The following is a 13,740-nucleotide window of genomic DNA, read 5'->3' as shown; positions in this document are numbered from 1 at the left end:
CTCATTAATCACCACCTGCTATTTCCAGCTCAAAAATATATTCCGTATCCGTCCCTTCCTCACACAACAGGCCACCAAAATGCTTGTACACGCCTTAATCATCTCCCGTCTAGACTACTGCAACACCCTGCTCTGTGGTCTACCAAAAAACAGGCTATCACCTCTCCAATCCCTTCTAAATTCAGCTGCCCGCCTCAATCACCTTCCCACACTTTCCCCTGATGCAGCCCCACTATGCCGTTCCCTCCACTGGCTACCAATTACCCAGAGGATCCAGTTCAAACTCCTGACTCTAACATACAAAGCCCTTCACGAGTTGTCCCCTCCATACATCTCCTCACTAATCTCTAGATATTGTCCCTCCCGCAGCCTTCGCTCCTCCCAAGAAATTCTCCTGGCCTCTAAGCTGATCAACTTCTCTCATGCTCGCATCCAGGACTTTAGACGAGCATCACCCCTCATTTGGAACTCTCTTCCACAGCCTGTACGTCATGCTCTAAACCTGGACATCTTCAAACGCACTCTTAACCTCCTGGGCGTTACGGATGAGCTCAGCTCGTCCAGTACCGCTGTAGTGCACTGCTCAGGCCCTGGTGGGCTGAATTGCACAATTTATTTTTCAAACACGCAGCTAGCACTTTGCTAGCTGCGTGTTTGTTGCACTTGCCGCCGATACCCGCCGCGAAAGAGGCCACCCCCTGCAGACCCCTTGAGCAGCCTGGCCAATCACCGCCAGGCTGCGCTATGGAGTGGATCGGGACTCCCTCTGATGTCACAACGTTGATGACGTCATCGCGATCGTCACCATGGCGACGGGGGAAGCCCATACAGGAAATCCATTCAGAACGGGATTTCCTGTTGGGTATTTGTGCCGGCGGTGATCGGAGGGGCGGGTGGGAAAGCGAAGGGAGGGGGGAAGCATGTAGCTAGCGCTAGGCTAGCTACATGTTTAAAAAAAAAACTAGCTTCAACAAACCCTCCCGCAGCCATGCGCCGCAATATATCAGAACGCCAGGGAAGTTAAAACACACCTTTTCAGACAAGCTTATAACATTTTTTAGCCCGTTTACTTACTGTTCACAGTGTAATCAGAGGAAAAGGCTCATTGCCTCATCCATTTCTTTCCCCCCCCCCCCCCGTCTCCTTACCTAGTGTGTCTCTCACTACCCTTTAGATTGTAAGCTCGCAAGGGCAGGGTCATCCTCCTAGTGTTTATTTTTTTGTTGTTGCAATATTTGTGCTGCTTGAGACGCTGCTGTATATTTTTGGTTGCACCTATGTTCCCTGTGTTGTCTTACTTTGCTTTGTAAAGCGCTGCGGAATATGTTAGCGCTATATAAATAAATAACTATAATAATAATAACTCTCTATCCTCAGAAGAGACACACTACCACAATGTCTTATCTTTATAAATTGTCTGATTTGGCTATTAAGGTTGTAAAAAAAACACTTTCTTTCTTTTAGGAATACCTAGTTCCGAGGTCTCTCCACCTTGTTTCAATGTGGTGGCAACAGATTTTCAGCACAAAATTGATAACTTAAAAAAAATAAAAAAAAATTGTACATACAATCGAGATGTTATCGTGTATGGGCACACCATCCAATCTTAACCTCCCTAACGGTATGATTATTTCCATATTTTAGGTTCTGAAAGCGGTGCAATTTAATCACAAGCTTTTAAGCCCCGTCTACACGGGGAGAGGTTGTAGCAATCCGGCGGCTCGATTAGCCGCCGAATCGCCTCTTCCACGTGCCCGCCGGGTCCCCGCTCGCCGCGAGTGTGCCGCATTCGATTCCCCGCTCGTGCTCGCTCGTCCCCGCCGGCGCCGCTTATCTTCCGCTCGATTTCCTGCCATTGTCCCCTCGCGGGGAGCGAGCAGGGAATCGGCGGTGCGGAGATCCGTCCTGTCGGATCTTATCAATCGAGCCGCATCAGCGGCTCGATTGATAAGGAGCATCGCGGCCGCATCTACTCGTGTAGATGCGGCTTAAGACCCTAAAAATCATACCGCTAGATAGATCTGCAGCAGCCCTGCACATTGCTCACCTCCCACGGATCCAGCTCAGGGTTTGTCACAAGCAGTGCTGGAAAATGATGAAGTGCACAAAAAAATAACGACACTTTGGGCAGAGTTTTAACACGAGGTGTACCCACTTTTTTTTGCCAGCAGTTTAGATATTAATGACTGTGTGTTGAGTTATTTTAATGGGACAGAAAAATGACCCTGTTATCCATGTCCTATCTTCAGTGTTGTCCCATGAAGATATAATGTAATAAAATATTTACAAAAATGGGAGATGTGTACTCACTATTGTGAAATACTGTAGATGGCTGATAGTGATGGGGGTAAAGATATTGATTGTCAAGGATATTGGATAGTTGGTGGGGGTAAAGATAGTAATTGTTGAGGGTATTGGATAATTGGTAGTGATGGGCGGGGCGGGGGGGGGGGGGGTAATGATATTGATGTTGAGTGTATTAAATAGTTGGTGGTGATCGGGTTGAAGAAGTAGTGATTAGGGTAAAGATGTTTGCTGTTGAGGATACTGGATAGATGGTGGTTGGGGAGTAGGGCAAATATGTTATTTGTTGTGGTTATTGGATAGTTGGAAATGAAGGTAGCGGTTAAAGATAATGATTGTTCAGGGTACTGGGTAGTTGTTGTTGGTGGTGGAGGGAGAGATTTTAATTATTTACGTTATCAAATAGTTGGTGGTGATGGGGGGGGGGGGGGGGGGGGTTGTTAAATTATTATTATTTATTGTATTTATAAAGCGCCAACATATTACACAGCACTAGATTATAAACAGGGATACATACAAACAAGGGGTGCTGGACAGAGTTGTAGCACACAGTTATACAACATAGCACAAGGTTATACATACAAACGGTATAAGATGCAGGGTATAAGATGAAATTTAACAGAGACCCAGCAATTCAAGTCCGAGTTAGTCCATGGGAAGGGTGTCATAGCTGAGGTTGCAAGATCAAGAAGGACCAGTGGTGTACCTAGGGGATATGACACCCGGTGCTGATTATTTACAGACAACCTACCCCCCGTTATGAAACTTTGTACTCTATGCAGTGCTGCAGAAGATGTCAGTGCTATATAAATACACACTAATTATATGGTAGGACATTAAACTGTCTATGGTACGATTAGATTGTGAGCTCCTCCAAGGATAGTCAGAAAAGGGGGACATACGAAAGAGGGAGATGAAGTAGAGGCACAAGACAGAGCTTGGTGGGAGAGGAGAAAAGGCAGGAAGACATCTCAACAGGACTGAAGACATAACTAGTGCTGTTTGGCAGGGACATGCTGTTAAAAGAAGCTACTAAAATCTGAAAAGAGGAAAGGGTCATGGGGAAGACAACAGGGTGGGAGGGGGAGCTGGGAAAAGAGATAAGATTACCTGCAATCAAGCTAATCTAAATTGCCTGGAGCTTGCATCTCTACTCACTACAGAAGTCGGCTGTCAACACCTGTATCACTGGCTTCTGCAACAGCAGACTGCCCTGCATTATTGATTCATTGCTCTGATCAGGCTAAATAATCAATAGTCAAGGGCATGCTGGTATTACAGCAGCCAGTGCACATGGCTATTAATGACAGGCAACTTCTGAAGCACTAAACACATCCTGCCACTGTCCTGCTAATTTCCCAGCTGCAGCATAGGAATCATTCTCTCTATTCACCTTGCTCCTCTGCACATTCACTCACTGCAGGCTGTGTGTAGAGAGCAAGGAGACACATTGCACATGGGACAGGAAGGGGGAGGGGTGCTACATCTAGTGCAGGAAATAGTACAGTCCCCTGAACTGCCTGCTGTTTTCCCGAATGTTGCCCAAACTATGAAAAAAGGTCCCAGGTGGAAGAACACAGTGACTGAGCACCACAGCAGCACCCCTAGCCATGTCTACACTCAGTGCTGTGAGCACCTACAGCCTTATTGTAGGTATGCCACTGAGAAGGACACACTAAGGGGGGAATGGAGAACCTGCCAAAGGCTTACGATCTAAAGGGGAGGGACACATAAGGTAGGGCCGCCAAAAAGGTGATCGGCTTAGTGAGTTAAAGTGTGGTAGACGGGTAGGGTAGGCCATTTTAAAGAGGTGTGTATTCAGTTCTTGCATGTGTTGAAGGAAAGGGTGAGTCTGAGGAGTAGTGGGAGAAAGTTCCATAGGGTGGGGGCGGCTTTTGAGAAGGCATGCATGGGAGTGAGAAATGCACGGGGAGGTCAGGCAGAGATCATTGGAGGACCAGAGGGGGCGGTCAGGTATATATCTGTGTACCAGCTCAGAGATGTAGCATACCTCCCAACTTGAGATCAGAAACAGGGACACTTAAAGGAGTTATCAAGGAAAATCTACAAAATGAGCTTTACTCACCTGGGGCTTTCTCCAGCCCCTTGCAGCCAACTGTCCCACGCTGACCACTCCTCTCTGCGCCGCCGTCCTGGTCTCCGTGCACGGTGCGGAGGCCGACCCCGAGATCGCCCTCACTACTCCTGCGTGAACCGACACTGTCAATCAAGCCCACGTTGTACGCGGCTTACTGCACAGTCGGCTGCAAGGGGCTGGAGAAAGCCCCAGGTGAGTAAAGCTCATTTTGAAGATTTTCCCTGAAAACTCCTTTAAGCCACACCCCTGTCACACCACTAATCACGCCCTCAATACACACCTAGTCATGCATAATATCATGATTTCATAAGAAAAAAATGTTGTATATTTTAAACTACACTAGTCCTTTCTATCCTGGTTCATTTTCCTTCATATTAACATTTGAAATATATATATATATATATATATATATATATATATATATATATATATATATAATCACTTTAAAAGATAGGCATTAAAGTTTAGAGTCAATTAAACAAATTTTTCAGTATAAAAATACATATATTTACATAGATCTGTACATCGGTTTAAAGAGGGACAAATGAGGAAGAAAGAGGGACAGAGGGACATGGCTTCAAAAATAGGGACAGTTGGGAGCTATGATGTAGGTTGGGCAGGTGCAATGTGGTTCAAGGGGATTAAAGATATTCATCATTGATGATATCGGATAGTTGGAGGTGATAGTGGGTAATATCTGGCTCTTATTTTCCTCCCATTCCATAGCTCATCTGAGGTTATGTCAATGTGCATATGTGTACTGTGCTGGGGGAGGAGCTTGTCTCTCCAGTGTGAGTCGGTCTGCTATTATCTGCCTCTTCTTTATAATTAACATCTGCTGGGTGATCTTGGTTAGTATGGAATATAAATTATTAACCTTATTTTTTTTTTAAGAATTTAGTATTTATTTTGACATACTTCATACACCATTTAATTTCTCTACAGTTTGGGCATTGAAGAGCAGCAGGATATGAGGGAGACACTTTCCTCTATGGCTGCTCTATTTTCTGTGTAACCTTATAGACGTCATATGAAATAAGCCCAGCAGGGGGCAGCCTTCCACAATGTTTTGTACAGGATATTCTACGGAGAAAGCTGCAATAAGAGTTCTCAGGACTAACTTCTATACACAGATTATGAGAACTATCTGTACCACGCAGTGACCAGCAGGGGGTGCTTGTCTTGTATGATGGTGAAATTCGCCCATCCAATCACAGTAATGTTTTTCCATGCAGGGCACAGGGTTTATGTACAGATTACATAGAGGCAGGTTACTTGGTCCAGGGCTGCCACCGGAGGGTACAGAAGGAACATGGGGCATATTCTCTATATGTCCATAGCAGTCCTATGTGGGCACCAATGACTTCAGTCCAAACTGCATCTGGGTACTACAGCAAGTGACACATGTTCCCTCTCCACCACTGTGATCTGTGCACTGTGTTTATCCTCTCCCACCCCACAGACTGATGTGTACTGTGTATACACAACCTCCAATGCAGTGTGCCACATTTACTGTGACTACACCACCTCCCCTGCAGCGTGTAATGTGATAATACCTACTCCCCTGCAGCATGCCATGTGTATTGTGTATACACCACCTCCAATGCAGTGTGCCACGTGTACTGTGATTACACCACCTACCCTGCAGCGTGCCACGTGTAATGTGATAATACCTACTCCCATGCAGCATACCACATGTACTGTGTATACACCCCCTTCCCTGCAGCATGCCACATTCACTGTGCATACACCACCCCTTGCTGCGTGTCACGTGTACTGCGCATACACCATCCCCCTTGCAGTGTGCCACATGTACTGTGTATATACCACCTCCCCTGCACCTCCCCATGTGCACTGTGTATATGATGCCTCCCTTGCACCATGCCATGCGTACTGTATATATGACTCCTTCCTTGCAGCATGCCATGCGTACTGTGTATATGACACCCCCCTTGCAGCATGCCACGCGTACTGTATATATGACTCCTTCCTTGCAGCATGCCATGCGTACTGTGTATATGACACCCCCCTTACAGCATGCCATGCGTACTGTGTATATGACTCCTCCCTTGCAGCATGCCACGCGTACTGTGTATATGACACCTCCCTTACAGCATTCCATGCGTACTGTGTATATGACACCTCCCTTACAGCATGCCATGCATACTGTGTATACACCACCTCCCTTGCAGCATGCCACGCGTACTGTGTATATGACACCTCCCTTGCAGCATGCCACACGTACTGTGTATATGACTCCTCCCTTACAGCATACCATGCGTACTGAGTATATGACACCTCCCTTACAGCATGCCATGCGTACTGTGTATATGACACCTCCCTTACAGCATACCATGCGTACTGTGTATATGACACCTCCCTTACAGCATGCCATGCATACTGTGTATACACCACCTCCCTTGCAGCATGCCACGCGTACTGTGTATATGACACCTCCCTTGCAGCATGCCACACGTACTGTGTATATGACTCCTCCCTTACAGCATACCATGCGTACTGTGTATATGACACCTCCCTTACAGCATGCCATGCGTACTGTGTATATGACACCTCCCTTACAGCATACCATGCGTACTGTGTATATGACACCTTCCTTGCAGCATGCCACGCGTACTGTGTATACACCACTTCCCTTGAAGCGTGGCGTGCCATGTATACTGTGTATTTACCACCTTCTCTGCAGCATTCCACGTGCACTATGTATACACCACCTCCCCTGCAGCGTGCAACGTGCACTGTGCATACATTACCCCCTTGCTGCTGCCACATGCAGTGTATTTATACTACCTCTCCTGCAGAGTGCCATGTGTACTGTGTTTGCAACACCTAGCCCTCACTGTAGTGTGCCATGTATACATACACCACCTCCCATGCAGTGTGCCACATAAACTGTGTATACACCACCTGCTATGCAGTGTGCCACATTTATACACGGACTCCCCTTCAGCGTGCCACATGTACTGTGTATACACCATCTCCCCTGCAGTGTGCCAGCTCCTGCAAAGGAGTAGTCTTAGAAGAATCATCACAGTTCTGTAGTTTTCCGGTGCTCCTGGCTTGCCACATGGCACTGCTGGTAGTGTGTCTTGCTGTCTGGAGTGGAGTTAGTACACCAGCCCAGCTGCCGGTGTCGGTACCATAAGACCAGCCCCACGGTGATCAAAACCACCAGGACAGTGATTACCGCAAACATGGCAAGAATAATGAGCTGCAGCTGACTCAGACCATGCTCCCTCTGGGTCACCACTTCTTTCACTGAGATCTGGAAGTGTCCAGATTTGTCTGTGGGGATGAAGTTTCCACGGCTTGTGGGGACTGTCCACCCTGGCGGGGTCTGGGCCACGGGCTCTCTCACTGACCAGCTTTCCTCGTAGTCCCTTGTGGATCTGGGAAGTGGAATCTCACAAGACTTCCCAGAAAAGCCTTCCGGACAGTAACACTCGTAGTCCCCAACCCGATCAAAGCAGCGGCCTCCATTGTGACACGGCTGCCCCACACAGTCATCAATATTCACTGTGCAGAAGCGGCCCTGAAACCCCTCAGGACAGAGACACGAGAAGCGGTTCACTCCATCCACACAGGTCGCTCCGTTGGCACAAGGCCTCATCAAGCAGTCGTCCACATCTGTCTCACAGAGTCTGCCAACATATCCAGCCAAGCAACGGCAAACCAAGGTCTCTGCGTATCCATCGTCATCCTGGCACATGCCGCCATTCAGGCAGGGAAACCTGTGTGGACAACAAAGAGTGGTGGTGTGATTATTGCCTGTCATGGTGTTATCTCCCCTGGGTGGCACCATGACTCAGCTGCAAAGTAAGGAGAGGCCTGACTCCTGTGCTTCTCCCCTTCCTGTCATTGGTGACCCTCCCCCTTCCTGTCATCTGTGTTCCTCCCCTTCTTATCATCTGTGCCTCCCCTTCTTTACACCTGTATCCCTCCCCTTGCTGTCATCTGTGCCCCTCCCCTTCTTGCAATCTGCATCCCTCCCCTTCCTGTCACCTGGGTCTCTTCCTTTCCTTTGCCGCCATCTCTGTTCCTCTCCTTCCTGTCACCTGCATCCCTCCCCATCACGTCAGTCATGGCGTTCTCACTGGATACAGTATAGATGTGTAGTAGCCGCACTGAAGTGACCGGATGGAGTTGCTATGCAGCAACTGCCCACTTCCAGGATTTCACCTCCACAGATGAGGAGATGAAACTCTACATCCAACTGGGAGAAGAGGAAAAAAACGTGCAAATAGCTGCCCCGATATGTCACTGCCTGCCACCAACTGAGAGGAACACGATCCCACATGGACTGTATACCCCCTTATGGACTGTATATCCCAGCCCCCATACTGTCCCTTACATCCTCCATACCGTATGGACTGTATATCCTAACCCCCATACCCTTCCCATGTACCCCCCTCCCCTTCATGTTAATGCTTTGTTTTGCTTTGGCAATGCTAAATGTATTTGGTCCTGCCAATAAAGCTTTTTTGCATTTGGCAATCGCCCTATGGTGCACTGGTGTCACAGAGCAAGGCACAAGCGCTGTACAGTAAATGTAGATTTAGGAGAGTGCAGGAAAGAGAGAGTAGCAGCAGACCCACAGCAATCTTCTGTTATTAATATACGGACAGAGTACCTCCAGTGTAAGATAATACAAGGCCATTGCTCTACTCCATATAGTACCCTAATGTAGTGAATACACAGGAATATAAAACACCCGTTGGGGGGGAAATTACCACTCCCCCCTTCCTCCCTCCCTGCTTCCACCATCCCCCCCCCCCCCCCCCCCCGGTCAATGGCTGTTCTTGCTCGAAGCCTGCTGCTGAGAAGTTCAGAGCTCTGTGACCACCCCCACTGTGCCCCCCCCCCAGCAGCTGCGGAACTGAGGGCGGTCTGTGGAAACATAGTCGGTGTGGCCACAGAGCTCCGTACAATCGAGTTTGTGACGGGGCAGGGTTTACCAATTATAGCCATTTCCCAGCATAGGGGTGATTTATATTCACCTAAAGGATTATTAGAAACACCTGTTCAATTTCTCATTAATGCAATTATCTAATCAACCAATCACATGGCAGTTGCTTCAAAGCATTTAGGGGTGTGGTCCTGGTCAAGACACATCTGAACTCCAAACTGAATGTCAGAATGGGAAGGAAAGGTGATTTAAGCAATTTTGAGCGTGGCATGGTTGTTGGTGCCAGGAGGGCCGGTCTGAGTATTTCACAATCTGCTCAGTTACTGGGATTTTCACGCACAACCATTTCTAGGGTTTACAAAGAATGGTGTGAAAAGGGAAAACATCCAGTATGCGGCAGTCCTGTTGGCGAAAATGCCTTGTTGATGCTAGAGGTAAGAGGAGAATAGGCCGACTCAAGCTGATAGAAGAGCAAAGTTAACTGAATAACCACTCGTTACAACCGAGGTATGCAGCAAAAGCATTTGTGAAGCCACAGCGGCACAACCTTGAGGCGGATGGGCTACAACAGCAGAAGACCCCACCGGGTACCACTCATCTTCACTACAAATAGGAAAAAGAGGCTACAATTTGCACAAGCTCACCAAAATTGGACAGTTGAAGACTGGAAAAATGTTGCCTGGTCTGATGAGTCTCGATAGAATCAAACAGTATTCACAAGTACCTGATTACTTTAACTGACAACACATACCTTACCTTAGGCTGCTGTCATGAGCGGACACGCTGTTTGACTCATGTTACTTTTCTTGTTTTAATGAAATTGCACCTTAGCACCTATGCACTTTTGCACTTCGCTTAGTTCCCTTGAAAAAGCTTCCGCTAGGAAGTGAAACATGTTGGGTTATTTTGGTGGGGGTTTTGTGTAATTTATTAATGACTATATGAACTGTAAGGGGGGAAGAAATCTTTCCAGTAATGCTTACTATAGACCCCTAGTTCATGAGTTTTGAGTTTGTATATTAGACAGTCAGCTTCCGGTGTATTTTATATGTTCATTTATTAAAAGTTACGTTTTAATATCCTGCCTAAGAGGTAATAATTGTGTTGTCGAGTCTCGATAGAGTCAGAATTTGGCGTAAACAGAATGAGAACATGGATCCATCATGCCTTGTTACTACTGTGCAGGCTGGTGGTGGTGGTGTGATGGTGGTGTGGGGGATGTTTTCTTGGCACACTTTAGGCCCCTTAGTGCCAATTGGGCATCGTTTAAATGCCACGGGCTACCTGAGTATTGTTTCTGACCATGTCCATCCCTTCATGACCACCATGTACCTATCCTCTGATGGCTACTTCCAGCAGGATAATGCACCATGTTACAAAGCTTGAATCATTTCAAATTGGTTTCTTGAACATGACAATGAGTTCACTTTACTAAAATGGGCCCCACAGTTACCAGATCTCAACCCAATAGAGCATCTTTGGGATATGATGGAACAGGAGCTTCGTGCCCTGGATGTGCATCCCACAAATCTCCATCAACTGCAAGATGCTATCCTATCAATATGGGCCAACATTTCTAAAGAATGCTTTCAGCACCTAGTCGACTCAATGCCACGTAGAATTAAGGAAGTTCTGAAGGTGAAAGGGGGTCAAACACCGTATTAGTATGGTGTTCCTAATAATCCTTTAGGTGAGTGTATATTCCTGTTCATTTTCTGAACCTACATTAGGGTACTATATGGGGAAGAGTAGGTTTGAATTTGTATCTCCAAAATCACCACTGGCAATAAACCTATCTTTTACTAGTAAATGCATTCTTTGCGTGGGTTCCCCAACATCAGACGCAGTCTCCCCTCACGCACATCAAGGGCTTAGCCCACCTGAGCATAGGTGTATGGGAGAGAGGAAGGGGGACAGTCTGCCATGCCGCTCTGGCTGATCGGAGGAACAGAAGATTACAGAACCTTTCATTTTGATTGGCCGACTACCAAGCTGCATGTGATTTGCATGCAAGTCAGAAGGATTAATATCCCGACTGTTCACATAGTAAAGCAAGATTCAAACACTAACGCTGATTCATAAACCTTCTCCAGACTTCTGTCTCATGTTATCTACAAAATACATTTCAGTATGACATGTTAGAAAAGTACCAAAAAGTAAATCGGTGATATCACAGGTTGGCAGGTTTCCAGGAATTACTCCACACCACACCCTTCCATTTCACCAAGTAATAAAGTTGATATGAATTTGCTTTAGAAGCTAGAATGGATTACCAGTCAGAGCTGGGAGTAAGGGGGAGACTGTTGACAGGAAAAGGGTTTGTGAGGCCTGAAGTACAGGGTATGTCTTCAAACTGCTGGGCAGCCCTAGAATTGACTAGTTTCTTGACAAAGTAATGCTAGGTACACACCATACAATTTTCTGTTAGATTTTCTGTTAAGGGGCCCATACACTGGTCGATTTCAGCCATCGATCGATCGTTCGTTCAATTCTATAGAATCGATAGATCGATCAGAAATCGATTCTTTCAAATCAGCAAATTGATCGATTTTCAGCAGATTTCAATCCATTTCGATTGATTTGATCTATCTGACAGGATGGAAAATCTAGGTCGATCTGCTGCTGGCAGCAGATTGATGGCCCATAGAGTTGCATTGGATCTAATGGTCCAATAATGCATTTAGATCAATTTTCAATAGATTTCCAATAGATTTCATTCTGAAATCTATTGGAAATCTGTTCCTAGTGTGTGACACACATCAGATAGATTCCTGTCAGATTCAACTTGACAGGCATCTGACAGAAATCTATCTGATGGTCGAATCTGGTGCAAATCTATAAGTGTATGGCCACCTTAAGATTTACCTGACAGATAGATAATTTCCAACATGTTAGAAATGATCTATCTAACCATCTGCCTAGCAATTAGGCATTGTTCTACTCAGCAGGAGATAACTAGAAGACAATACACCAGAGATAATGACCAGTCTCTACCAGTGCTTTATGCTATAGTACACACCATACCATTTGCTCTCAGATTTTCTGTTAGATTTACCTGCCAGATAGATAATTTCCAACATGTTGGAAATGTATCTATCTTACCATCTATCTGCCTAGCAATTAAGCATTGTTCTACTCCGCAGGAGATAACCAGAAGACAATGCACCAGAGATAATGACCAGTCTCTACCAGTGCTTTACAGAAAATAATCTAATTACAGAAAATCATACAGAAAATCTAATAGAAAAAATGTAACAGAAAAGTGTATGGCGTGTACTAGGCATGACAGAAAATAATCTAAAGGCACGTACACATGCCTGATTCCTTCAAACGAAGGGTTGTCAGAGCCACCCGCAGGGCTGCTGTTCTGACAACAGTTTGCCCGTGTGTACAGTCTGTCGGCAAGCTGATAAGGCTTGTTTTGATTGATCCGATTGACGGATCGGTCAAAACGAGATGCAATCAAAAAGACAGGATCTTATCTGCAATACCATAGACAAACTTTTAGCCGCAAGCATCAAGACAGAATTTGAGCCACAATCAACCAGACAGGATATGAGCCACAATCAACCAGACTGGATACGGGCCGCAATCAACCAGACTGGATACGAGCCGCAATCAACCAGACTGGATACGTGCCACAATGAATAAGAATGAATCCGAGCTGCAATTAACCAGATGGGATCCTAGCTGCAATCAACCGGATGGGATCGGAGCTGCAATCAACAAAATGAAATCCAAGCCGCATTCAACAAGCTAGAATTCTAGTCACAATTAACAAGATGTGAACCGAGCCACAAACATCAAGATGGCATCTGAGCCACTATCAAAAAGGCAGGATCCGAGCTGCAATCAACGGAACAAGATCTGAGCAACAATCCCGAAGATGGATCTGAGCGACACAATCAACAAGACAGAATCCAAGCTGCTATCAACAAGACAGGATCCGAGCTGCAGACAGGAACTGGACGCCACTCAAGACTCATGACAAAGATGGTGTCCTTGAGAAGAACCCTGAAGAATACATTACAACCTGTGTGTTTTATTGGCTTAATTTTACAACTGGGTCAGACTGTATGGGGGAAGGCTAATCTATGTATTACTTATGCAAATGCATTCATTTAGGCACATTACTTAACATAAAACTTTTGCTCGTATTATTAAATCCTTTTGAATCTGGAGATAAACTGAAAGCAGGGAAATCTTCACATAGGAGTTACTACAAGAGGTAATGGCATCAGAGCAGTTTCCTGAAACAACCCCAAAGTGAGGGGAAATTTTCACAAAATGAAGTTACAGAAATTCTGCCCCTAATAATGTCTCCTTATTCTCCACCTGTCCATGACCAGAACAAATTTGTATTCTTATTCTGGGCTTTAATGCAACCAACATTCCCTTAAAAATAACCCCTCTC

General features: G+C 46.0%; 1 protein-coding gene across 3 annotated transcripts in view; it reads right to left on the bottom strand.

Moving 5' to 3' along the window:
- Positions 1–4,926: 4,926 nt before the first annotated feature.
- Positions 4,927–13,740, bottom strand: part of DLK2 (delta like non-canonical Notch ligand 2) — a 65,663-nt gene continuing 56,849 nt past the window's right edge. For all 3 annotated transcript variants that reach the window (XM_068232571.1, XM_068232572.1, XM_068232573.1), the window contains one exon: positions 4,927–8,151. In XM_068232571.1, coding sequence (XP_068088672.1) covers positions 7,449–8,151 — 703 coding nt within the window. In that variant the 3' untranslated portion in view covers positions 4,927–7,448. The remainder of the gene's footprint in view (positions 8,152–13,740) is intronic.

This window comes from Hyperolius riggenbachi, chromosome 4, assembly GCF_040937935.1.
Source record: "Hyperolius riggenbachi isolate aHypRig1 chromosome 4, aHypRig1.pri, whole genome shotgun sequence".
NCBI lineage: Eukaryota > Metazoa > Chordata > Amphibia > Anura > Hyperoliidae > Hyperolius > Hyperolius riggenbachi.
Note: the sequence above shows the minus strand (reverse complement) of the source record. Positions and strands in the feature narration are given on the sequence as shown.